The sequence below is a fragment of the Pelecanus crispus genome, chromosome W (assembly GCF_030463565.1).
Source record: "Pelecanus crispus isolate bPelCri1 chromosome W, bPelCri1.pri, whole genome shotgun sequence".
Taxonomy (NCBI): domain Eukaryota; kingdom Metazoa; phylum Chordata; class Aves; order Pelecaniformes; family Pelecanidae; genus Pelecanus; species Pelecanus crispus.
The window spans coordinates 7,086,921-7,113,591 of NC_134675.1; the positions used below are offsets into that span (position 1 = coordinate 7,086,921).

General features: G+C 39.8%; 1 protein-coding gene across 1 annotated transcript in view; it reads left to right on the plus strand.

The window, feature by feature from the left end:
- LOC142596482 (NAD(P) transhydrogenase, mitochondrial-like) overlaps positions 1-26,671 on the plus strand; it is a 54,533-nt gene that overhangs the window by 7,925 nt on the left and 19,937 nt on the right. Inside the window, exons 2-17 of the mRNA XM_075725603.1 lie at positions 1,078-1,307; positions 2,463-2,680; positions 3,929-4,016; positions 4,763-4,851; positions 6,305-6,492; positions 7,037-7,170; positions 8,940-9,131; positions 10,284-10,437; positions 11,090-11,251; positions 12,070-12,180; positions 13,042-13,187; positions 14,186-14,381; positions 15,009-15,242; positions 17,653-17,813; positions 18,571-18,750; positions 26,451-26,610. Of these exons, the coding sequence (XP_075581718.1) occupies positions 1,078-1,307; positions 2,463-2,680; positions 3,929-4,016; positions 4,763-4,851; positions 6,305-6,492; positions 7,037-7,170; positions 8,940-9,131; positions 10,284-10,437; positions 11,090-11,251; positions 12,070-12,180; positions 13,042-13,187; positions 14,186-14,381; positions 15,009-15,242; positions 17,653-17,813; positions 18,571-18,750; positions 26,451-26,610 (2,643 nt within the window). The remainder of the gene's footprint in view (positions 1-1,077; positions 1,308-2,462; positions 2,681-3,928; positions 4,017-4,762; positions 4,852-6,304; positions 6,493-7,036; positions 7,171-8,939; positions 9,132-10,283; positions 10,438-11,089; positions 11,252-12,069; positions 12,181-13,041; positions 13,188-14,185; positions 14,382-15,008; positions 15,243-17,652; positions 17,814-18,570; positions 18,751-26,450; positions 26,611-26,671) is intronic.

Consider the following 26,671-nt stretch of genomic DNA (forward strand, 5'->3'; position numbering starts at 1 on the left):
GCAACTCTTAAAGTATCTTATCAATGTAATTGTGCCTTTCAATGTACTTTTGTGGTATGTTCATTAATAGTGATCCGAGACAACTGTAACTTGGTTTTGATAGATATTTAAAACATGTTCAGTTAAAATGCAGTTCAGCTGGTTCAACTTTATTGTGAAGAAATAAACAAACAAAGTTGAAGTCACTAGAGAGGGATTTAAATTCTTCTCACCGCAATTAGAATGTGTTATCACCAGAACACTGTGTATTGTATAATTGGTATTCTGATTTATACAATCTGAACTGTATAATTTCAGATGGGTATGAACTGCACCAAACACTTGTTATTGCTTGTGTGGCTGATTGTGCTGACCTGCTGATGCATGAGAGAACAGGGATTTCTAGAAAGATGGTGTAATTTAAGGAAATGTAAACTACACTGCTAGAAAACATCATTCTGCTACCTCATCCCTGAGGAGGGAGAATCACTAGTGTGACATGTCTGTATGTGTCTGTTGTTATGGGAATTACACATGCCAGCCACCATAACAGGGTTCAACTCTAGGTTTCTGCTGAATCAATAGGCTGAAAAGAGATTCTTCTATAAAGTCATTTTTACTAATAGCGCTGCAGCTTGAGCTGGGTGCCTCTGAAGAGGGACCCCAAACAAAGAAATCCCTGGGCAATTATACCCTTACAGTCTAAGTTCCCCACCCCTTATGTAACAGTTCGGACCAATAGTAATAGTAAGGTCTGGGGTTGTCTTGTTTTTTATTGGTTTGGTTGGTTTGCTGTTTTGTTACTAAGTGGTTGCTAAGTGGTCATCATCTTATATGATATACAGTGGTTCTATATCCTGTTTCACATCCTCTTAGGTTGGTTTTGGCTGGTTCTGTAGTTAGCTTTTTGGCATGTTGTAATATGGTTGTTGCAGTTCATGTACCATGATCTATAGGCTTTGTCTACTCTAGCTATTAATGTTTAAGCTGTTAGTGCTAAGTTTTGACTAACTCTTTCTACAACACTGAAGAGTTCTGTTAATATCAATTCAATAATCTTTAGTGCAACTAATGCTGTCTTATCTGCCACTCTTACAGGAATTCCTTATAAACAGCTGACTGTAGGTGTCCCCAAGGAGATATTTGAGAATGAGAAGAGAGTGGCTCTATCACCAGCTGGAGTTCAAGCCTTGGTTAAACAAGGCTTCAGTGTTGTGGTGGAGTCTGGTGCTGGAGAAGCTTCCAAATTTTCTGATGACCATTACAGAGAAGTTGGAGCAAAGATCCAGGGGACCAAGGAAGTCCTGGTTTCTGATCTGATTGTCAAAGTAATTGCTTTATTAATATATTTCCTACCACATTCTTTTTGAAGAAACATATAGGTCAAATTTTTCAAATAGCCTGCTGAAAGTTCAGTAAATAAGCTCCTTTAAATTCATATTTTCCCATTCTAAGTTCTGATTTAATTTTAGTCTGTCTTTTTTTGTAATAGCTCAGATGTGCACCTACAGTAATAAACTAGTAAATAGCAGTGTTGAAAAAAATGAGGATAACTTACAAAGTTTTTAACTACCTTGGAGAAGTTGTGTTTTCTAGAGCAAGGTAGACTAGTTCCAAACTAATTAGACAAGATCCCTGCTCTAGGAAACTTTTGCTCAAAGAGTAGTAACATACAACTCAAGTTACTCTTCAGAGAAAGTTGCTTGGAATTTTGAAGTTGCAGGCTTCTAACTTTTCTCAATAAGACATCCAACAACTTCACAGTAACAGTGTGTTTCAAAAGTACTTGTAACTAGAGGAGTTGTAGCTGGTCTGGGAAGACTGCTAAAAGTAAAGTTGCTCAAGAGGTATTAGGTTGTGTAGAGTCCTGAAAAAAAAAAACAAACCCAAACAAACCTTAAACTTGATGTTGAGGCTTCCTTTTAAATGTTTTATATGGAGTTATCCTGTCAGGATTGAACACAGAATTTCTGTGCGCTAGTTTGTGAACAACCCTTTTAAGTAGGTTTCTTTTTGAAGAAAAGTGAGAAATTCCAAAGAAATGAATACAGATCAAGATGTGTTTCTACTGGACTTCATGCTTGAAATTCCCTGTATGTGATGGTGCATTGCAAACTAATTAGTGATTCTTAGCCTGTAGAGTTTAATTGGCACATCTGTTAAGTAATTACTTTGCCTGAGAACAGCTGGTTTTGGGGCAGCTGTCTCATAAAAGCCAGTAACTGCTGGTTAGAAGCCATCAGAGCTTTCTGAAAGTGTGTGCTGACTATTACTGCTCTGTCGCCCATCTGCCTAGAGTTAATTCTAATATGTGGACTGCAGCTAAGAAGTGCAGTTACTCAGTTTAGTTATGTAAACTAACATGCTCCTTCCTCATGTACTTTGTGGATGGGAATAGACAGACTGGAAGCCAGGAGAAAAGAAGTGGAGTGTGCACCGATTTATTTCCACTGATTAATTTGGAAACTTCTCTCTTCCTTCAGGTGAGAGCTCCTATATATAACTCTGCTCTGGGTGTACATGAGGCAGATCTTTTTAAGACAGCAGCTACCCTGATTAGTTTTATCTACCCAGCACAAAATCCAGACCTCCTGAAAAAACTTGCAGAAAAAAAGACTACTGTCTTGGCTATGGATCAGGTTCCACGGGTCACCATTGCTCAGGGATATGATGCACTTAGTTCCATGGCCAACATTGCTGGGTATGAATCTTACTTTATTTTTTTCTTTTCTTCTCTCTAGCTTGAGTAAGTACAGCTGAATTAAAAGCTATGTACTTTGATATTAGGTATATCTAAACCAATTCTGTGTGTCTATTTTTATACAGCTGTTTCAAGCAGGATGAAGCTGTTGGAGGTGCAGCTTTTTAAGTTTCTTATGGTCAGCTTTGTAGCAGATCAGAGGAAGGCTTTTTAAAAATAAACAAACAAAAATTGAAGGCAATTCTTCTAATTCCTGGACTGCTTTGTCTAGTGCCTCTTTGCTCTGAACTAGATCAGAGCAGGCTCAAAGATATCCTTAAGACAGGCTGAACACAGATTGTCTGTCATTGGGATCTGATGTTGGGAGAAGGCTGCCAGATTATTTTGTGGACACCAGCAGTATTTATCAACATATATGTTTGGTTGCTTCTCTGTTTTCATTCTGTGTAATTTTACTAAAACATCATAAGAATTCATAATGTATTTAAAGGTATAAAATCTACAAGATGTATTCCAAATTAAAACTGATTTTATGGCATACAGACCTCCATATATCCCTGTTAGGTATGGGAAAGAGAGTGGAATGGGACTGTTGAACCACAACAGTGCTAGTAAAAATGCAAGAAAATGTGCACTGTTGTTAAGAAAAGACATAATTGCACATTAATCTGCATTTTCAGATATCTCTACTGATGTTAACTTGGTGTCCAGCTGCTCATTCTAGGATGGCTAAAAAGCAGATGGGCCAAAAGAAGCAGCAAGGTTAAGCTACTTGCCCTAAGCCATGTAGCTCTGTGGAGTTAGGGTATCTTTTTTGAATGTGTGCTTGCTTGTCTAAGTGAGCTTACCGCAAAATTACCCTGGGTTTTGCAATTGCTTGTTTGTGTTTCCTTCCCTAACAAGCCTCAGGTTACAGCCTTTGAAGGTAGTTTCAAAGATGACAAAGCTAACTTTTGGCAAGTTAGCATTTATTATTCATGTAGTTTTATTTGAGAGTGTGAATAGTTGTGGACATCCAGTATACTGCAGTCTAAAAAAATCTCTCTGAAAATGCATTCCATGATTAAAAAAAAAAGCAAGAAATATAATAATCTTTCTGTCTTTGTTCAAACTTGTGCTCAGTAAAATATTAAACTTGCTTCATCCTGTGTATGCTGTGATCAAATGTACATCCTTTTGATTGCTGTCATGAATGGAATTGTGCTGAGCCTGGGAAAATACTGATATGTGTTTGTCCTTACTTGACAGTTACAAGGCTGTGGTACTGGCAGCAAATCACTTTGGTCGATTTTTCACGGGTCAGATTACAGCTGCTGGTAAAGTTCCTCCAGCGAAGGTATGTGCAATTAAACAGATACTGTGGCAGAAGAATAGGTGAGTTCCTGAGCACAGCTAACCACTGCTGAACCCATGTTAAAGGCTTTTTTCCTGCCTTGGGGCTAGTTCTAGAGACTTTAGAAACCTGTGTAGTTATTCCCATACCAATTTTTGTTCGCTACCTGTAGTGTAGTGTGGGTGTTTTTGTTTTGTGGTTGGTTTTTTTTTAAATAATAGAATAATTTGAGTTGTACATAAGCTTGCTTAGTTTTAAACTTCAGACTAGCTATACATGGATTCCCCCCCCCCCCCCCCCCCCCCCCCCCTTCTTCCCAGATGAGGAAAGGCAAGGAAGCAGTTAAGAAAAGTCAGAGATGTTGAGATTTCTGGTGCGTTGAAGGCTGTGATGGAAGGGATTGCTTGACTGGAATTGTAGGTGGCTTGGGATGAAGAGAGAAATGAAAGTAAAAGAATTAGGGAAGGAAAAAGAAAAAAGGAAGAGAAATTAAGTAGAAAAACCTGTATTTACTTACATAAACTGTTAGCTACAGATGAGTCTGCTCTTAGATAAGTGAAGTTAGCAGTTACAGCTTTTAAACAGTTACATTTACAGGGCAGCTTTACCAAAGTAACTTTTGGTTTTGTGTTACAAAGGTAACTTGTTTAAATTGCTGGTTAATGAGGTGTATTGGTATAATGCTGCTGCTGTTCTAATCAGCTCTAGTTTTAGTTTATGCTCTAAGCATGATGATGGTATCATTCTAGGTCTTGATCATTGGAGGAGGAGTTGCTGGCCTGGCTTCTGCAGGAGCAGCTAAATCAATGGGTGCAGTTGTTCGTGGATTTGATACTAGGTAGGTATGTGAAATGGTAATAGCAATTTAAAATTAATTTTAAGATTAAGTAGTTTGTGGCTGTATTACAGGTGAAAGCACTTGTACTGCACTGAATCACAATTCCCTTGATACCATTTTTATTCCTGCGTTGTTCCTCCATTTTTTTTAATTCCACAAAACCACCAAACCTTCCAAAGAGTCCATCTCACTAAATCATTCAGAACTATATGAATAAAAAAATCTTTGGAGGCACGCTTTTTTTTTTTTTTTTTCAATCTGCTGAAGGGAAAGAAAGAGATTGAGTTATTTTATATATGAAACTCAAGGTGAAAGATCAGGAACTGCAGTTGAAGCTGCTTTAAATGCTGCTGTCTTGGGGTCTCTTCTTTATGTTCAGAAGGATTATTTTGTCCCATAGTCATTTTTAGAGCAATAGACTAGGGAAATTACAGACTACAAACGTTTTTCTTCTTACTCCTACAGGAACTGCAAACTCAATTAATTTTTTTTCTATTAAATGGCCTTCTTGTATTAAGCACATACAAATTCAATATTATATCTGCATTAAAATTACTTATACGTATTTTTTTATGCAGAAATGGCATCTAGTGTTACTTAGCTATATCTAATATGAAAGAATAAAAATGAATATATCTCCAGGTTTGTGATGTGCAATATGAAAAAACCTTCACTCTGGTTTGTTAGAAAATCTGCATGTGCCTTAAAACAAACTGGAAAGTTTCTTTTTTTTAAAAGCATGATCAAAATCTGTCTAAAACTTTTCAGACTTTTTTTAATTCCCTTTTTAAGCATCCTTGTATAGTTTTATTTTGATGTGCAAGAATGTTTGTGTTAAATCCTCTGTATGTTGTGAATGTTCACCTCACACTGGAATTTAGTCCATTGTTATTTACTGTGATATCGCATGATGCAAAATAAATGACCGATTTACAGGATAACTGGAAAGAAAAAAAAAATCCCTGTGGAAAAACAGACTTGCTGGTATTTCCCATTTCACAGATTAAAGACAGGGCCACGGGCTGTGTATTTATCAGCTATCTTAGTCTACAGCCCAAACTTTGATGTCTTACCTAGTCATGACAAGAGAAATGGGTGAGCAGCGTTAGTCAACAGTTAAGCTCCCAGCTTTGAGTCTCTTCTCGGAGCAACTGTTGACTATACAGGAAACTGTAGGCTGCCTTCATTTCTTATTCAAGTATCTTCATTATGGACCTAGAATTAGCAATGCAATTATTTTTTTCACTAAACACAGAAAGTTGAGGACTTTAGTTATGGTCCCCTTAGTCCTAGAATAAGCTTTAGATCTCTTGTCTGAAGAAGACTACTACTAAAAAGACCAGATAAATCATGGTGGATTGAGCTGCCTCTAAACATGGATCTCCTTTTTAAAGTAGTGGTTGTGTGTCCTGTCCCATGTCCCCTGTATACCCCCCCCATTTTCTTTTCCTAGAGCTGCAGCTCTGGAACAGTTCAAGTCTCTTGGTGCTGAGCCTTTGGAAGTAGACTTAAAGGAACATGGAGAGGGACAAGGTGGTTATGCTAAAGAAATGTCCAAAGAATTTATTGAAGCTGAAATGAAACTCTTTGCTAAACAGTGCCAAGATGTTGATATTATCATCACTACAGCGCTTATTCCAGGTATGGTTTACATGCAAGATACTAATTTTCCTTTATCTTGTGTAAGTTTGCATGTTTGGAGCTGTGCCTGCAGTGAAAACAGAGCTGTTGATGAATTATCTCTGTGTGAGCATGTACCTTTTCCCTTCCCTGATAAATGCCTGTTTTTAAAGACAGATGTTGTGCAATGCAAAGTACTAAAACCTAAGTTCTACCTACATCTGTCTTTTAATAACTTATGATGTGGAGTGGTGGGTGTTTTTGTTATGACTTGAATTGTAAGATTGGATGTTGTCTGTTTACTGAGGACAAAATTGGTCTTGCCAGCATCTTTGGTAGACTGTCCATGCATACTTTTTTTAATATGCTTGGGTGCAAGATGTTTTAGCATATCTTCTCTCTGCCTGTATAAACAAACCCTCTGTGACATTTCATCCTAGGTACCAATTAGTTGAAAATTTTGCTTACAAAAATAAGGTTGAGAGAGAAGGGGAGAACTCATCTCCTGAGCGCTACAGATAAAAGCTGTATTTTGTGTTTAACTTACTATGCCTTGTCTTGTCAGGCAAAAAAGCTCCCATCTTGTTTAAGAAAGATATGATTGAATCAATGAAGGAAGGTTCAGTTGTTGTGGATTTAGCTGCAGAAGCAGGGGGAAACATTGAGACTACAAAGCCTGGAGAAATGTATGTTCATAAGGTGAGCATTTTGGTCTGCAGATCACTCTGCATGAACTCGCATTGTATTTTGTAAACTGTATGCTGAAAATGAGTAGCTGATTTTGCTATTTAAGTAATCCTTTAGATTTGCATTTGGTCACTAATCATCTCTATGTATAACAATTTGAAGATTTTTTTTTTTTAAAGAAACAAATACCTTTTGTACAGTGTTAATCTGGTTGGAAGTCTAAGAAATAACACTTCTATACATACCAAGTCCAGTGATTTGTCTCTGATTTGAGGGTGTGGTTTGATGTCTATTTCTTGGTATATCTAAAGAGACAGCAGTAGCAATAGCTTCTTTGACTTGCTCATTACCTCCTACAACTGGAGGTTACAATCCCTGTCACAGGTACAGCTAGACAGGCTCAGACTATGTCAGTGTTTACTTCTGTGCAAAGTCTCTGGTTTAGCTCATATAATTTCAGCTTCAGGAGGGTACCATCTTCATATGTCCTTAACTTTGCCAACATGAGTGTGTCTGCCCTAGAGTACCCAAACTAGGAGTAGCATGAATTGGTTCATTAAATTAAGCAATTTTGCCCCGGACTGAGCTAACTACTTTTGTTTTTGCTCCAATGTTCATTGGCTCAGTTGAGAGCTTGTTTTCCATTTTTGGGTTTAATTTTTGGTAATTGTGAGAAATCTACTAGCAGTTATAGAAATCTGGGTGATGAGACTTAAAGTAGCAGATTTCCAAGTTTGTTATTTAGTAATGTAAGGGCATAATGCCACTATTATTCTGCTCTAAGGAAGCCTGTAGGACATATTGCTGCCATAGTTGTCCCTAATATAAACAGGGCTGTGTATGTATATCATGAGTCTCGCATTGTATTTGGCTTTGTGGTTTTCTAGGGCTTTTAATGTCATTGCTTCAAAACTGAAATTATAGTATGTAGAATGGAAATAAGCAGATACTTCCATGAAGAATTTATATGGAGTGCTTTTAGCCAGAGGAGTATTACCCCTGAATATAGTGTACTGGCACTGAGCTGTGGAAAAGAGCAGTGGTGTAGAACTGCTAGTAGTGTGCCAGAGCATTGCATTAAGAAGCCAGAGTTCCTGGAAGTGTGCATGGATCTTAGCTGTAGGTTGTGAGGAGCAGTGTTTTAACACAAGCCTGCTTGAGTATGAAGAGTGTATGCCAGTCTCAGCTTCCCACACCTTCTAAAAGCTCAAGAGCTTGATAGCTAGGTATACCCACATTTATTCTTTAAACAGTATGGATATATTATGTTACATCTTTACATAAATGTGAATCTGGACACATTACTTGCACAGCTAGCTAGCTCTGAGGAAGCTCCCTTTGCTCCTCTGTCATGTAGAACGCTGCCTCTGGTACATGTCCTCCAGAAGGACTGAGAAAATGCCAAGCACTGGGCAGGATAATCTGTTACCTGGTTGCTTTAAGAAGCTAAATTGTGGCAGAATGGTAGGATTTGAGGAGGATAAGCTCTTGCACCAATATGTTCTCCTCTCTCTAGGCTTGTTGCTAACAGCATTTAAAGTGTTGGGTTTGATCATGTTGAATTTTGTAACTGTTGTGAATAATTCTCCCCCCAACTAATGTTAGAGCTGCAGGTAACAGTTTTAGCTGGGGTTAAAAACAGAAATAAATTAAACAGTTTGAATATATATATTTCCAGAAGGATGTATTGGAAGAGATGATGCTTCTTCAGGCATTGAATTAGTCCTTAATATTTACTTGATGTTTTTTGGGGTGGTGTGTGTGGTTTTGTTTGTTTTTAGGGTGTTACACACATTGGCTACACAGACCTGCCTAGCAGAATGGCTACTCAGGCTAGTACTCTGTATTCCAATAATATTATCAAACTCCTAAAGGCTATTAGTCCTGACAAAGAGAACTTCTATTTTGATCTGAAAGATGAATTTGATTATGGGACTCTGGATCATGTTATTAGAGGAACTGTAGTAATGAAGGTAAGTCAGTAAATATTCTCCTCTTAATTTGTGAGTATATACTTTTACATTGATCAGTGCTGTCTCTGTTGGCATGCATTATCTTTGAATGCATTTTAAAGACTTCAGAGGTGGCTTGATGGAGAGTGTGGGTAACTGTGTTTGTATTCAGCTGAATGTTCCTCTGTCCCTTTTTGTGAAGGGGAAACCTCTTTGCTTTTGTCGTCTTGTCAAGGTTAAACAAATACCTAATGTGTCTACTACTGAAAAATAGGAAAAAGGTTAAATTTGCATGTTGTATTCGTGTGATAAAAGCATAGTTATTTAAAACAGTTTTGAAACATTACTACAGGACCAGAAAAATGTTCTTCCTTTTACTTTTTTAAAATAAAATACATGTTTCTGCTTTTATAAGAGTAACTTCAGAAAAAAACCCCGGTGGAACTAGAATATGCAGGATAATTTTAAGCTCTATTAGGAAATAATAAAATACAAACTTGGGGCATGGGCCAGTTTGGGCTCTCCCTGAGTAACTATTAGGAAATAATAATCTGCAGTTTAGGTAAGAGGTATTCATTTCTGAGTTTTGCTGGATAATGTTGCCAAGATTTTGTAATGTTTATTAATATCTACTCTGGAGGAGGCTTGAATTGACTTCAGCTCTCTTGGACCACTAAAGTGGCATGTACAACTTTTAGGTTTGACAGCTCCAGCCATAGTTCCTCTAGAGGCCTGGAGGACAACAAAAAATGTGCAACATCATATCTGGAACCTTGCTGAGGTCTGGGCAAGCTCTGATTACAGTTCAGGTCTGTAGCAGAACTTGTCTTTTCTAAGACTCTTTTATTTTGGATAAACGTTTTCCATTTAAGAACTTTCCCTCTTTGTTTTGGTTCCTGCTTTCAGGCCTTGTGCTGTGTTTCTGCCAGGTGCTCTTGGACACTGATATTAAACCTTGTCTGAAAAATGTGTAAACCAGTATGGTTAACTTGGTCTGGCTGTACTGTTCACTCAGCCTTGCAAACTTCTGCTGATGCAGGAAAAAGGAAGATGTTCTTGTGGTATGGCTCTAGGGTCTTAAGACTTATCCGAGTTGCAGGATTTAGAAGAGTAGACTCCTTGAACTATAAAGCATCTGCCATGTTAGGGATAACTATAAGTATCTCTTGTCAGGATGGCAAGGTGATTTTCCCAGCACCTCCACCAAATAACATTCCTCAAGGAGCCCCTGTGAAGCAGAAGACTGTAGCAGAGCTGGAAGCGGAAAAAGCAGCTACTGTTACACCTTTTAGAAAAACTATGACTAGTGCATCTGTATACACAGCAGGTAGGCAACTTCCAGAGTTGGAGAATCAGTGTAGAGTTGTTCTGGTTTTGCCTGGGATAGAGTTACTCCCTCCCCCAGTAGCTGGCATAGTGCTGTGCTTTGGATTTAGGATGAGAAGAATGCTGATAACACACTGATGTTTTAGTTGTTGCTGAGTACTGCTTATGTTAGTCAAGGACTCTTCAGCTTCCCTTGCTCTGCCAGGTACACAAGAAACTGGGAGGGGGCACAGCCAGAATAGTTGATGCAAACTGCCCAAAGGGCTATTCCATACCATATGGCGTCATGCTCAGTATAGAAACTGGGGGGGGGGGGGGGTTGGCCGGGGAGCAGCGATCGCTGCTCAGGAGCTGTCTAGGTATCGGTCAGTGGGTGGTGAGCAATTGCATTGTGCATCACTTGCTTTGTATATTTTTTTTTTATTATTATTACTATTACTTTCTCTTCTTCTGCTGCCCTATAAACTGCCTTTATTTCAATCATGGGTTTTACTCCCCCCCCCCCGCCGTTTCTCTTCCCCCAACCATGACACAAGTCCATGCACAAAATTCCTTTTTGCTTTTAGCTCAGTACTGGACTCCTGTTGTACAGAGTTTAAATGTAAGAAACAGTTGAAAAGTTACAGAAAAGTTTTGCTGTGCTTTTCTTCTAGGTTTAGTGGGCATGTTAGGACTGGGTATTGTAGCTCCTAATACTGCTTTCACACAAATGGTGACAACGTTTGGCCTAGCTGGAATAGTGGGGTACCATACCGTATGGGGTGTGACTCCTGCTCTTCACTCTCCACTCATGTCAGTGACTAATGCTATCTCAGGTAAGTAGCTGTCATACAACTTCTTGTTTTCTATTTGAAATAAACACTGCTCCTTTTACTTGAACTTTAGACAAAAGTCTGCTGATATGCCTTTTAAAATGCCAAAGAGCCTAGTGCTACTTTGCATCTCTGAGTTGTCCTTGCTATTTATGAAATAAATACTCTTTCCAAGAGTAGTTTTTTTTTTTTTCAAAAGAAAGGCAAATGTGCTGTGTATTTTTTTATTTTTTTATAAGTAACTTTCAGCTCTTAAACTGTTTGCTTTAAAGTTTGTTTTACTTGGAGTGCTGCAGTCTCTCCTTTCATACAACACATCTTTCCTCCCAAAATTTTGCCCTGAAAATAACTTGTGTCTCATGGCTTTTTGCTTTCTTTTTTTTTTTTTTTTTTTTTCCCCTCTCCTCAAACTATGTGTTTTGAGGAGGAGGAAAAAAGAAAAATTTCCTAACAGTAAACTGTAAGATCCATAACCTTATAAAAATGTAAGATTTCATATATCTCTGTGTGTATATATATGTGACAGGTCACGAGTCTGATCTATTTTGGACTATTAAAAGCAAAGCTTCTTTTATTGAACAAGTACTCAGAGGCTGACTCTGTGCTTGAGGCACTTCAAAACTGCATTCGTATACTATTTTTTTTTTCTTTTGAAATGTTTATATTGCTGAAAAAGATCATGGCAGTCTTTGTTTAAATAGTAATGTGTAGAGTAGGGGTAAAAATTTGAGTTGACTGGTATTTTTTGATAGGTAGAAGGAAACTTGCCCTAGGTATAGAGACTTTTAAGGTTCAGTAACACTTTTTTCCCTTTTAAATAGGACTAACTGCAGTTGGTGGACTGGTATTGATGGGAGGAAACTATCTCCCTGAAAACACTCCTCAAAGTCTAGCAGTGCTTTCAACCTTTATCTCTTCAGTCAATATTGCAGGTATGAATGTTAGCTTTTTGGTTTGGGTTGGGTTGTGTTGGTTTTGTGTGGGGATGGGGGTGTTTTTGGGTGTGTTTTTTGTTGTGTGTTTTTTCTTTTCCTTCTTCCCCCTGAGGCTAACTTAAAGCACTTGTGTAATTCTTTTAATTCTTCTAGCTCTTACAGTGTGTAGATTCCAGAAATATTCTGGGAATAGGATCTGAGAACATCCATCAATAAAGGAAAAAAAAAAAAACACAAACCCCAAATTTCATGGTAGTTACTGTATCTGGTTCATACATCCTGTGGTGTAACCTTTTTTAGGGAAGCATTTAAATGTGCATTTTTCTTTTACAGTGTCCTTTGGGTGATGACTATATAAAATAGCTTTTTCCTGTATATCCCAAGATGGTACTGCATTTGTCTTTGTTTTCCTTTTCCCACTTGAAAAATATACTGGTGGCATAGAACAAAATTCTGCTTGCTTGATCTTCGAAAGTTCCATCTTCATGAATAAAAAAAAAAATGCGAAAGTGAGCAATGTGACTTATAAATACTACTTTTTGCTAGAGTAGACAGGGAAAAGAGCATAATCGTAAACTAAGCTGTACCCTATAGTCAGTGTAGAGTATGGAGTCAGAGCAAGTCCTCCAGGCTTTCATAAATTCCCTCCTTCTTTAACCAAGAAGACAACAGGATCTCACCCTGGTTATACCTTTGTTTCCTGGTGGTTTTCCAGCTTACTAGCTTTTCAGAGGCTTTGTTGGTGTCAGTTGCTAACTTTGTGTGGTAATATGGTTTAACCAAACATTTCTCTTATAGCTTGGCATATGCTTAGTTTTAGATTTTATTTTTAAAAAATTGTTGCTTTCTTTTGGCCAGGTGGGTTTCTAGTTACACAGAGAATGCTGGATATGTTCAAACGTCCCACGGACCCTCCTGAGTACAACTACTTGTACCTACTTCCTGGTGGTGTATTTGTAGGAGGCTATGCAACCGCTCTCAACAGCGGCTATAATATTGAACAGGTAAGAAGATAGCTTAGTGGCTCTCAGCCTGCTGCTAGCAGCAAGGTATGCTTCTTCACTGCTTACTATGTTAAGGAGTAAATAGCAAATTAGCCATGGTCTTTTAATCAGCTATGTATTCCAACAAAGCCAATATGAAGTCGATTAAGCTTGTAATCATACCTCAATAGCTGAATCTGCAAATTCTAAAAGCTTTAATCCCCCCCCCAAGCAGCAGGTACTTGGTTACTTATTGGACTGTTTTCCTAAATTACAGCTTAAATATTAGGTTGACTATAGAAACCACTCTTTGCTTAAAATGTTTCTGAAAGTTTAACTTGGAGTGACAGTTAAAGTAGGTATGACATCTGGATGGGATGAGATTTCAGCACAGAGGGATGTACAGGGATTGTACCTGTAGCACCTTTTATGGTAGACGGGCTTTTGTTTGCATTTGTTTAAATAGTAACAAAAATCAATGTGTATTGCCTTCTGTGTTTGGAAAAAGTGAATCCAAGCATAGCTTTATCCTGGGGACTTGCAATACATTGAGTTTTTTTTAGTTGTCTAGACATGTATAGCTCAGTTCATTTAAGCTTGTTTATACTTTTTGAAAACAGGAGTTCAGATGCACCATTATAGGAATAGTTTTGGAATTTGCTTATGAACAGAACAGTTTAGCTTTGGGATTGTACTGAAGAAAAACTTGCTTCTGAACTGATGAGGAAAGTTGGCTTCATGCAAGTCTAGTATTCACAGTGCAGATAAACCAAGCTCATAAAGTGGGGGGAAAAAGTTTTAATAGATATCACATATTGGCCAAAATCACATCCCATACAACAATTTCTCGGTGTCAAGAGTTCGACTTCTATTTCAGTTAAGAACAAGCCATCTGGTGACTTATACACATTCTGGAGAAACTTGTCCTTTTGTATAATAATCAGAAAGATTTTGATAATGATTATGCATTTTGTGCCTCTACTTCATGTATGCATATTGATGTTTTTCTTATTTTAAAGATGATGTATCTGGGTTCAGGCTTATGCTGTGTTGGTGCCCTGGCTGGTCTGTCCACCCAAGGAACAGCTCGTCTTGGAAACGCTTTGGGCATGATTGGTGTTGCAGGAGGTTTAGCAGCAACTCTTGGAGGCCTTAAACCCTCACCTGAATTGTTGTCGCAGATGTCAGGTGCAGTGGCACTCGGTGGTACCATAGGTATGTGTATGTTGCTATAAACTAACAATATATGCTCTATGTGTGCATTTGTGCAAGCTGTATATACACAAAATATTGTATAGGACACAGGTGAATTGACTAACTTATATTTATGGCTTGCTCATGTTATTTTGCAAGTATGTGAACAAAGAATCATAAGTCCCAGGGCTTTTATTAATGCATCAGGATGTAGTAAAGAATGGAGAGACTGGTGGAAAAGCAGGAGCACATCATCTCTGTTAGGGAAACTAGGTATGCAGAGATGAATGAACTTGCCCAACTTCATACTTCTGTTCAGTTGCTGACCGAATGCTGCCGAATTAACTTTTTCACACTGTGCTTTCTTAACAGAAAATATTGAATTTCTCAATGTTTAACAAAGCTTCTAAGAACATGATATGCTTTAATCTTCTCTCTAATTTCCATTATATCCTCATTGCACAAAGTACACATATGCAGCTTTCAGTTAAATGCCATAGCAATTTCTAGCGTAGAACAAATTTTTCAATTGGAACAGGCATGTGTGTGCATGTATTCATTGCACACTGAACCATGATATATCAATTTCTAGCTGCACAGATTAGTTGTGTTTTGTAAGACTTCCCTCCTGTCTTCAACTCTCAATAGGTTTGACGATTGCTAAACGCATCCAGATTACAGATCTGCCTCAGCTAGTGGCTGCTTTCCATAGTTTGGTTGGTTTGGCTGCTGTGTTTACCTGTGTAGCAGAATACATGATTGAATATCCTCACTTTGCTGCTGATCCAGCTGCAAACCTCACCAAGATTGTGGCGTACCTTGGCACGTACATTGGTGGGGTGACTTTCAGTGGCTCTCTTGTTGCTTATGGAAAACTGCAAGGTGAGACCTTCCATTTAGAACTATTTGTTAAAGGTGTCCTGTCCCTGTCGTTGTCCCGTGTCCCCCCCCCCCCCCCCCCCCCCAAGATTTAGCTGGCCTTTAGACTGCTGTGTAATTGGAAAGAAGCATTGTATTTTGCACCAGGTAAAAGTTTATATGTTTAATTCTAATGAGTGTACTTTTTAAAATTATGTTCTTGCTTGTGTACAGCTTTAGCTATGAATGGTTTGTCTTCAGTGCTTGGACATGTTACTGCTATTAATTACCAAATCATATAAGCTTCCCTCAAGTCATCTCATCTAGAAATGAGTGTTGCTTTAGTGTTGTTAAGATGCTGTACCTGACTATTTTATTGAACCTTTATGATCACAACTTTGTCTTCCTGAGCAGATATTTTAATTGAAACCATGGTGTTGCTGGACTTGGTGAGCACTGCTAATATTTATGGGATATTGTTCTTAGCGTTGCAGGCTTCATTTAGGGTAGGTAGCTTTGCAGTATCAGTTAAGACTGACTCACTTTAAACCATCCAGTCCACTATTTATTTACCTACTATGCAAACTCTGTGCCTCTTACTGTTTTAGTAAATATGCCTTCTAAATTAAATACTTGCTAGTTCTCAGTTCTTATGCACCTGAAGGTTTCTTTATTGCATTTATTTTTGGTTTTGTAAGCATACAGCTTTTGAGAGACTGAGATACCTGTACTAAGAAGTTTCAGCTATTAAGAGCTTCCTATTACTAATCTTGTTATTAGTCTTGCAATAGTTCCTTTGGGAAACATCTGTTTGCTTTCTTCAGTGTTTATGAGACCAGCCATTGAAGGAGGAAGCACGATATGGACGGAAAGCTGTATTCTCTAACAATCTTTTGAAGGCTTTGTCAGTAGTATGTATTTCTGATGTTGTTGTGAATATGACTTTTTACATGGCTTTGTTTTAGCAGCAATTTAGGACTTACTAGTATTTTTGAGATGGACTACAAAGTTAGGTTGCATAATTCTTAAAAGCACTTAAGCATCAGCCAATTTAACAGAGCGATTCAATGGAAGTTGTTACAATCAAAATAGTGACTTAGATTTGAGAATGGCAAGGGTCGAAACTTACAGCAGGGTTGCACGCACAGATGGGGTTTAAATCAAATCACATACAGACAGACTGACAAACAGCTCTAAATCAAATTGTGCACACACATGCAGAGGTGGACCTGTGATTAAAACTTCCCTTTTTGTGAGTTTCATGAATTACTCACTTTTATGTGCTGGCATTCATCAATGGATGGTCGGTGAACCTTGTGAAATCAGGCCTATGAGTCCTCACGAAATCATCGATGGACGATCCTTCAGATGTATTTCTGCTAAGTAGTTACTCATTTATTTCTTCTAGATTATTTTTCTTTTTCTTCTCCATTTTCCCCTCTCCACTCCTCCTAGTAACTTGTGCACATGTCCCTGGTGAATTTCTGCCTGTTTCAGCCCAGTCTCCTGGCTTTTTTTGGTGTGGTGGTTTGGTGTGTTTTTGTGTGTGGTGGGTGGTGGTTTTTTTTGTGGTTGGTTTGTGTGGTGGTGTGGTGTGTGTGTGTTTTTTTTTTTTTCTTTTTTTTTTTTGTCCCCACCCCCCTTGTCACATCAGCACCATAATAATAAGCTTGTCTATACTATTGAACTAGCAGGTCAAACACTTTGATCAGTTCATTCTTTCTCTTGAATTCAGCTAAATTTAAATGAGACACTTGGTAAGTAATTACTTACACCAAAAGTAATAGATAATTATTTCTACTCTTTGCTGTGGTGTTCTAAAGCCTAGGGTGAAAATAAATACTTGTTTGTCTTTTTAAACTGAATCACACAAATCCCCAAACACCTCTTCCCATCAAGTCTCTGCCAGTGTGGGAAGCTGTGGGAAGTCTGTGACTAAGGGTACTAGTGAAACTAAAGCATTTGAAAGCAGGAGTATTTTATATTTGGGGTTATCTGTGTAGTCATATTTTTCTAAGCATACAGCTTTTGAGAGACTGAGATAATATCTGTACTAAGAAGTTCCAGCTAAGAGCTTCCTATTACAGAGCTTCATGCAGAACAGAATTTAAGTAAGTTTAATGAAGGAGGGGGGAGGTGCTTTTCGGGGGGGGAAGAAAAAAAAAAGAGGTCTCTGTGATTATTCTGAAACACTTGAGAGATGAGGAAGTAAAACAAGACTTTAAACAGGAGTATTTGAGAATCTAGAATAAGTCTGAATGTGTTGCAATACTGAGTCAGCACAACATCTCAGCTTCAACTAACTTGTTTTATCTTCCGCTCCTCCCTTTTTTTCTTCAATTCTTCTTTTGCTGAGATATACAGTCTTCTCTGGGGCAAGAGACAGGTTCTCCTGCATGTATGTGTCAATCTCTGAATATGCGTTTGACTGCAGGTATCCTGAATTCTGCACCACTGCTCTTGCCTGGTCGACATGCATTGAATGCAGGATTGCTGGCCGCCAGCGTTGGTGGAATGGTTCCATACATGATTGATCCTAGTTACACTACAGGAATTACTTGCTTAGGTTCTGTCTCGGCACTCTCGGCTATAATGGTAAGTTGGGGAATTATAGGAGGTGAAACAAATTAAACAAGCAGTTCATTCTTCAGCTTTGCAAGTTTCCTCTCTATGATTGTATTTTACTGTCCTGAATTGCTATCATCATAGTGTCTGTATGTTAATTTGCAGTAGCAAGTAGCAACTGACTTTCCTAAATCTAGCTGTAAAACAGAACTGTTCCAAAGAACAGGTATGTATGTATATAATTACTTTTTTCAGCTATGACTTAATGGAGGCTTTTATATGATGAACTGATATTTTAAAAGACTTTCCGGAAAGTTCATCCTTAAAATACTTATAAAGGCACTGGATGTACAGGTTGTCATGATAACTTAATAAGATTATCCCCATGTGTAACTTCCCCCATTCACTCACACCAGCTGTTGCAAAATTTACCCTACATATTACCATTCTGTAAACTGAGTCTTGCAAAGTCTGCTCAGTATGAATAGATCATGGCATTGTTCATACCAGTAGAGCTGGTGGGATATTTTTGTGAGTAAAAACAAAAAAAAAAGTGACTAAGCACAGGATGAGGACAGTGGAGTGCCTTCCTGTCCTCTCTCAGAAGGCAGAATTGGTAAGTCAAATCCTCAGGTCACAGCTTGATGTCTCCTATGTTGAAAATATTTGGATGGTGTTATTAAGTAACTTCATTTTATTTTTTTAATGCTGCAGGCAGACTGTCCTCTTTACATGTTCTCCTTAGTCGTGGCTTATACTGAAGTGTGTATTTTCTTTCCTTTTAAAGGGTGTCACTTTAACAGCAGCTATTGGAGGTGCTGACATGCCTGTAGTTATTACTGTCCTGAACAGTTACTCTGGATGGGCCTTGTGTGCTGAGGGCTTTCTACTGAACAACAACTTGCTGACCGTTGTTGGTGCACTCATTGGCTCCTCTGGCGCCATCCTCTCTTACATCATGTGTGTGGTAAGAAGTGAGCAGAAATTGTACTTGTTTTCCAAGTGTCCTGGTTTCGGCTGGGATAGAGTTAATTTTCTTCCTAGTAGCTGGCATAGTGCTGTGTTTTGGATTTAGGATGAGAAGAATGCTGATAACACACTGACGTTTTTAGTTGTTGCTAAGTACTGCTTATGCTAGTCAAGGACTTTTCAGCTTCCCATGCTCTGCCAGGTGCACAAGGAACTGGGAGGGGGCACAGCCAGAATAGTTGATCCAAACTGCCCAAAGGGCTATTCCATACCATGTGACATCATGCTCAGTATAGAAACTGTGGGGGGTTGGCCGGGGGGGGGTGATTGCTGCTCAGGAACTCTCTGGGTGTTGGTTGGCGGGTGGTGAGCAATTGCATTGTGCATCACTTGCTCTGTATATTATTATCATTACTATTTTACTTCAGTTACTAAACTGTTCTTATCTCAACCCAGGAGTGTTTCTCACTCTTACTCCTCCAATTCTCTTCCCCATCCCTTTGAGGTAGGGGGAGTGAGCGAGCAGCTGCGTGGTGCTTAGTTGCTGGCTGGGGCTAAACCACGACACCAAGTAATGAGAAACCTTATTCAGCATGTTTGCTAAGAAGATAAGCAATCGGAAGACTAGACTACTAGGTGTTTAGAGACTAGAAAATTCTTGATTGAAACTGTTGTACTAGATGTCAGTCATCTCTCTGGTTTGGTGACATACCCACCTCAAAACTGAGGAAAGCCTTTGCATTGACTTCACAGAATCATAGAATGCTTTGGGTTGCAAGGGACCTTTAGAGGTCATAGAATCATAGAATCGTTAGGTTGGAAAAGACCTTTAAGATCATCCAGTCCAACCATTAACCTACACTACCAAGTCCACACTAAACCAATCAAGGGTAGACTAGACTAAACCATGTCCCGAAGTGCCACATCTACCCGTTTTTTGAACGCTTCCAGGGATGGTGACTCCACCACCTCTCTGGGCAGCCTGTTCCAATGCTTGACTACCCTTTCCATGAAGAAAGTTTTCCTAATATCCAACCTAAACCTCCCCTGGTGCAGCTTGAGCCCATTTCCTCTTGTCCTATCGCTAACTACATGGGAGAAGAGACCAACACCCACCTCACTACACCCTCCTTTCAGGTAGTTGTAGAGAGCGATAAGGTCTCCCCTCAGCCTCCTCTTCTCCAGGCTAAACAACCCCAGTTCCCTCAGCCACTCCTCATAAGGCCTGTGCTCCAGACCCTTCACCAGCTTCGTTGCCCTTCTCTGGACACGCTCCAGCACCTCAATGTCTTTCTTGTATTGAGGGGCCCAAAACTGGACACAGTATTCCAGGTGCGGCCTCACCAGCGCCGAGTACAGGGGGACAATCACCTCCCTGCTCCTGCTGGCCACACTATTCCTGATACAAGCCAGGATGCTGTTGGCCTTCTTGGCCACCTGGGCACACTGCTGGCTCATGTTCAGCCGGCTGTCAACCAGCACCCCCAGGTCCTTTTCGGCCAGGCAGCTTTCCAGCCACTCTTCCCCAAGCCTGTAGCGTTGCATGGGGTTGTTGTGACCCAAGTGCGGGACCCAGCACTTGGCCTTGTTGAACCTTGTACAATTGGCCTCGGCCCATCGGTCCAGCCTGTCCAGGTCCCTCTGCAGGGCCATCCTACCCTCCAGCAGATCGATACTCCCACCCAGTTTGGTGTCATCTGCAAAGTTCCTGAGGGTGCACTCAATCCCCTTATCCAGATCATTGATAAAGATAGTAAACAAGACTGGCCCCCAATACAGAGCCCTGGGGAACACCACTCGTGACCGGCCACCAACTGGACTTAACTCCATTCACCACTACTCTCTGGGCTTGGCCACCCAACCAGTTTTTTACCCAGCAAAGACTATGCCTATCCAAGCCATGAGCTGCCAGCTTCCCAAGGAGAATATTATGGGAGACTGTGTCAAAGGCTTTGCTAAAGTCCAGGTAGATGACATCCACAGCCTTTCCTTCATCCACCAGGCAGGTCACCAGGTCATAAAAGGAGATCAGGTTGGTTAAGCAGGTCCTGCCTTTCATGAACCCATGCTGGATGGGCCTGATCCCCTGGTTGGCCTGCACGTGCCTGTTGAGCGTACTCAATATGAACCTCTACATAATCTTTCCTGGCACCGAGGTCAGGCTGACAGGCCTGTAGTTCCCCGGGTCCTCCTTCCGGCCCTTCTTGTAGATGGGCGTCACATTGGCAAGCCTCCAGTCATCAGGGAACCTCCCCTGTTAACCAGGACTGCTGATAGATGATGGAAAGTGGCTTGGTGAGCTCCTCTGCCAGCTCCCTCAGTACTCTTGAGTGGTCACCTAGCCCAATCCCCCTGCAGTGAGCAGGGACCTCTTCAACCAGATCAGGTTGCTCAGAGCCCTGTCCAACCTGACCTTGAATACTTCCAGGGATGGGGCCTCCACTACTTCTCTGGGCAACCTGTTCCAGTGCTTCACCATCCTAATTGTGAAAAGCTTCTTCCTTATATCCAGTCTGAATCTACCCTCTTTCAGTTTAAAACCATTACCCCTTGTGCTATCGCTACAGGCCCTACTAAAAAGTCTGTCCCCATCTTTCTTATAAGCCCCCTTTAAGTATTGAAAGGCTGTGATGAGGTCTCCCTGGAGCCTTCTCTTCTCCAGGCTAAACAACCCCAGCTCTCTCAGCCTGTCCTCGTAGGAGAGGTGCTCCAGCCCTCGGATCATCTTCATGGCCCTCCTCTGGACCCGCTTGAACAGATCCATGTCCTTCTTGTGCTGAGGGCCCCAGAGCTGGACGCAGTACTCCCAGGTGGGGTCTCACCAGAGCAGAGCAGAGGGGCAGAATCACCTCCCTCGACCTGCTGGCCACGCTTCTTTTGATGCAGCCCAGGATACGGTTGGCTTTCTGGGCTGCAAGCGCACATTGCCAGTTCATGTCCAGCTTTTCATCCACCAGTACCCCCAAGTCCTTCTCCGCAGGGCTGCTCTCAATCTCTTCATCCCCCAGCCTGTACTGATACTGGGGGTTGCCCTGTCCCAGGTGCAGGACCTTGCACTTGGCCTTGTTGAACCTCATGAGGTTCACACAGGCCCACTTCTCCAGCTTGTCCAGGTCCCTTTGGATGACATCTCGTCCTTCTGGTGTGTCAACCGTACCACTCAGCTTGGTGTCATCTGCAAATTTGCTGAGGGTGCGCTCGATCCCACTGTCTATGTCATTGATGAAGATGTTAAACAGCACCGGTCCCAGTATGGACCCCTGAGGGACTCCACTTGTCACGGGTCTCCATGTGGACATCGAGCCATTGACCACGACCCTCTGGATGCGACCATCCAGCCAATTCCTTATCCACCGAACAGTCCACCCATCAAACCCATATCTCTCTAATTTAGAGAGAAGGATGTTGTGGGGGACTGTGTCGAAGGCCTTACAGAAGTCTGGACAGATGACACCCGTAGCTCTTCCCTTGTCCACTGATGCAGTCACTCCGTCATAGAAAGCCACTAGGTTGGTCAGGCAGGACTTGCCCTTGGTGAAGCCATGCTGGCTGTCTCGAATCACCCCTCCGTCACCCGTGACTTGGGTGTTCAGGATTGGAATCTGGGCTCAAGTAGATATGTCACTCTGCATTGCTGTTAAATTTAGTTTAAATTTAGTTTAAATTTAAAATTTATTAGCAGGAGATATTGTAAGCAGTGAGTTTTTTTTAAAAACAAAACAAAAGCAAACAAACAAAACCTGCCTCCCACCAAACCAAAACCAAAAAAACCCCAAAAACCAACAACAAACCAACATGTTTGGTTTGACTGGAGAGTAATTTAAATTTTTTTTTTTTTTGAAGTATAGGAAAGTGTGCTAATTTCTTCAGAGCAGCTACTTTGAAATACCACAGAGTGGCAGCAGGCTTGCATGAATGTATTGCTGATACTAATGTCTGTGTCAGAGCAAACTTGAGCTTCATGTTGGTGTAATCGTATTGCCTTATTAGTAATAGTCTCCTTTTTTCCTGGAACATTTATACAGAAGTCTCTCTTGTTTTCCCATGCATGTCTCCTTTTTGTTTTTGAAGATAGGGAGGTAACAACTTAAAACTGTTCACAGTGCAACAGCTGCCAATCTCCTGATTCTCTGTTGTGTAATTCTGTTTCACTTCTGTTCTTGTATGATCATTATTGCTGTTTTCCTGTCCTGATGTTTTTCTATGGTCAGCCCTGGCTGTTGTCTTTTACTTCCTTTCTGCTGATAAATAGTGTTGTTATCATGTTAGGAATGTTCAATATCATTCATTTTTATATCTCGTGAGGAACAATTTCAGAAAAGGTTAAAAAAAGTATTTTTGTGCAGCGTCATGGAGGTGAGTTCAAATGAACAATCCCAGGTATGAATTTTAAAGAATCTTGTACTTTCCTGAACATTTTGTATCTCCATGTGAAAAGGAAATTAGACTTTATATATATATATACACAGTCAGCAATTTAGTCAATATCAGTAGAAAGATGATGCTTATTGGGGTAATATAGGTATGAAAAGTATGTTCTTTAAAGATCAAATTCTTGTCTTTGTGAAAATATGATCTGTTGGATACATATTTACCAGTAGGCATAGTCACTCTATAGCTTCATTTTTCTTTTACTGTCCCCTTTTTATTGCTAGCTCCTTTCAGAACTCACAGACTTTTGAGATACTTGCATCTGTTATTTGGAAGGATCTAGGTAAATAGGAAGCCTGGAGAAAAAATTAGCAAAATAGTTATGCAGTGACAGAGTGGCTTTTCTCTGTGTTTCTCAAACTTCAGGAAGTTTAGTTTTTGAGGTAATATTCTGGAAATCTTGTGCTGCTTCATATAAGCTTAGACAATTAAAGTTGATCAGCTAGTAAAATTAAAATTACTTTGTATAATTTCTAAACAATAACCAGAATAACTTGTTTCTCCCCCAGCATTTTTTTCTGCTTTACTTCCTTTAATGGAAATCATTACTTTTGAAAGTGTTCTTATAATCGGGGGATTCAGTATCAATGTCTTCAAGCTGTGTTTCAGGAGGAAAAAAAATGTTCAAGAGGTTCAAGAGTTTCGATCTCTGCTTTAGGCCACTGCAACCTGTGCTAATGAAGCAACACAGTCGTGTGTGTCGTTTCCCCCCCCCCCCCATGACTTTCATCTAAAGCAGTATATTTATTGAAGCTTATCTAGTACTGATTAAAAGGTGTTTGTGGAAACATCTTAATGGTTGAAAACTTTTTACAACACTTCCAATTACTTTTTGTGATAAAACTGTAGCTTAATCATCCAAAGCCTATCCAGATAATCTTTTAAAGCTTTTATGTAAGTTGATAAAATTAGCCAAAATATATTCAGATAATATCTTAAATTTTGCACTCATATCAGTTTGATTTTTCCACCCATCCCTCTTTTGTTCCTACTGAGGTGAGTTATGGACAAAAAAATTTAACTTCAAAACAAAAAAAGCCAAGGCCTGTACTGTTCACTCATCCTGTGAATTGTGACTTTTCAAACACTAACATAATGTAACTTTTTCAGAACATTTGATTGTATTAGCATGTCGTTCTCTCTCTTTGTGTGGGTGGTGTGTGTTGTTGTGGTGGGTTTTTTTGTTTTTTTTTTTTTCTCCTCCTCAGAGTGAATACCTGATGATTGCAACTGTAGTATTAGAATCAGTATGCTTAGGGATGGGGATAATGCTTCAGGTAGAAGAGGAACCATTAATTGGGGTGATGACAGAGAGTAAGAGAAGGGACAAATTGTGTTAATCTTACAATTTGTATGCTGGCCCATCACCTGTACTAGCTGTGTGGTTTATGTGGGCACAGCGTGGTATGGAAGGACTTGGAGTTCTTGGGGATGAAGGGTTTGATTTTCCCTGGCTGGAAGCTCCTGGCCAGTATCACCTGTGTATGCACAGCAGAGAGGGCTTTTTTGCTGGTAGTTGGATTATCTGTGAATGGTGAAGCCTGCACTTTTTTCATGTTTGTGGTCTGTGGTGGTAAAGAAGGTGAAAGAGGCTATAGAAGACTTGCCATGGTGCCCCTGTGCTGGGTAGGTCTTAGCTGTGTTGGCTAATTGTTGCTTGATGAGGTCTTGGCTCATTTTGAAGCCTTCTGTACCACCCCCTTTTTGCCAGACTTCCCTCCTCTTTCCTCGGCTCTGTGGTGCGTAGCCAGGCAAGGGTGCTTCCATCTCATGCTTGCTTTGTGTGGATTCTCAGATTTCTAATATTTGAACTTTTTTCCTTTGGTGTGGTCTTACTGTTGTCTTTTGGTTTAAATATGAGTAGAAAGTGCTTTGCTGCTTGTAAGCTTAGTATGTGTAACATCTGAAGAGGGTATTCTTCTGTCTAGGCTGTCTTACCGGACACTTTAACTGATGCAATATACTAAGTAGTCTGTTTTTCTCTTGTGAAGGTTTAATATTGTGATACATGTCAAAGGCAGTGTGTTCTTAGAGGATATGAACTATTGCCCACTGCAGCCAGTAGAAAGATGCTGATTTCACAGAGCCTGCATTTGTATGCCTGCCTTACATCATCACTGTTTCAGATACTGTATCAGGATAAACAAAAGTTCTTCTAACATCTTTGTTGTGCTTATTTGCTAGATGCTGAATTTCACAGAATTGCACATCTTCTCAGGCTATAGCAAAAACCTGTGGAGTTGCATGATTTGAAATGTCAGTGGAAAATGGATGCTTGGAAGCATACTTTTGTGGGGGTGTTTCCTCTTGCTTGTATGTGTGCCTCTCCAGATCCATTCTTAAATTTTGCTGCGGCTTCTGAGCTAGCACAGCAGATTTGACACACATATTTGTTTAAAGAAGTGATTTATCCTGTTCCTTTCCTGCTTCTAATGTTTTGTTTACTGCAATTACAAGTTTTGCCTACTTCCATATATTGACCACGCTCACAAGGAGACATGCCAGTGAAAGCATTTAGCTAGTGGCTTTTCCTGGCTATGTATCTACAGAGCCAAATTTTCAGGATGTGTTCTCCTCTTAAAGCTCCTAGTTTAAAATCTCTTGCTTCCCTTTGGTGCTCTGACAGTAAGTTAATGGCCCCCTTCAGTTCATTACAACTTGTTTTGAGTTAGCATTTGGTTAGTTTTGTGTGGCTACTTAGCTTTTTTCTTTTCTTTTCTGTCTTGATGCTGTGGGAGCTTTGCTTCTGTGCTACATGTAAGAGCTATGTGGCTTCCATGCTGTCATATAGCAGTTCTGTGCTTATGTGTTGAATTGCTCAAGAAGTTAAGAAAATATCTTGCAAAAATTGTGTGTATATTTTATTTATGTATATTTGTATATAAATATAAAAATCTGTCATCAAATATGCATTCTTTTATAGCCCTACCTTTTAAGGAACAGAAAGAGACTAATATTTGCTGAGGTGTGTTGATTTTTTTTTTCTTTTTTAATTTGTGTTGTTTTGTTCTTTGCCTTGGGGAAATGATGATGATCTCTTAAGCGTGTAATGTGTTAGAAGCTGATGTTTGGCTATTGCTGTTTTAATCTGGGTCTCTGTTTTAAGGAGCCTGTTTTAAGAAGTTTTGAGTTGAAAACAGGCAAAACCAGCAGACGAAGACTATTGTCAGGAAGGCTTTAATATATTCAGAAGTTTTATTTGTGGTCATCTCCTCTCCTTTGTTTTTGGATTTCATCTTTAGCTGATCAAAACCCCTTGTCTTTCAGGCTATGAACCGTTCCCTTGCAAATGTGATTCTAGGGGGCTATGGCACCACATCAACAGCTGGTGGGAAGCCCATGGAAATTACTGGAACCCACACGGAAATCAATGTGGACAATGCAATTGAAATGATAAAGGAAGCCAATAACATTATTATTACTCCAGGTAAGACACTCTTGACTTGTACAGCAAGATGTTCAGAGGATGTATTATTATAAAAAAAAAA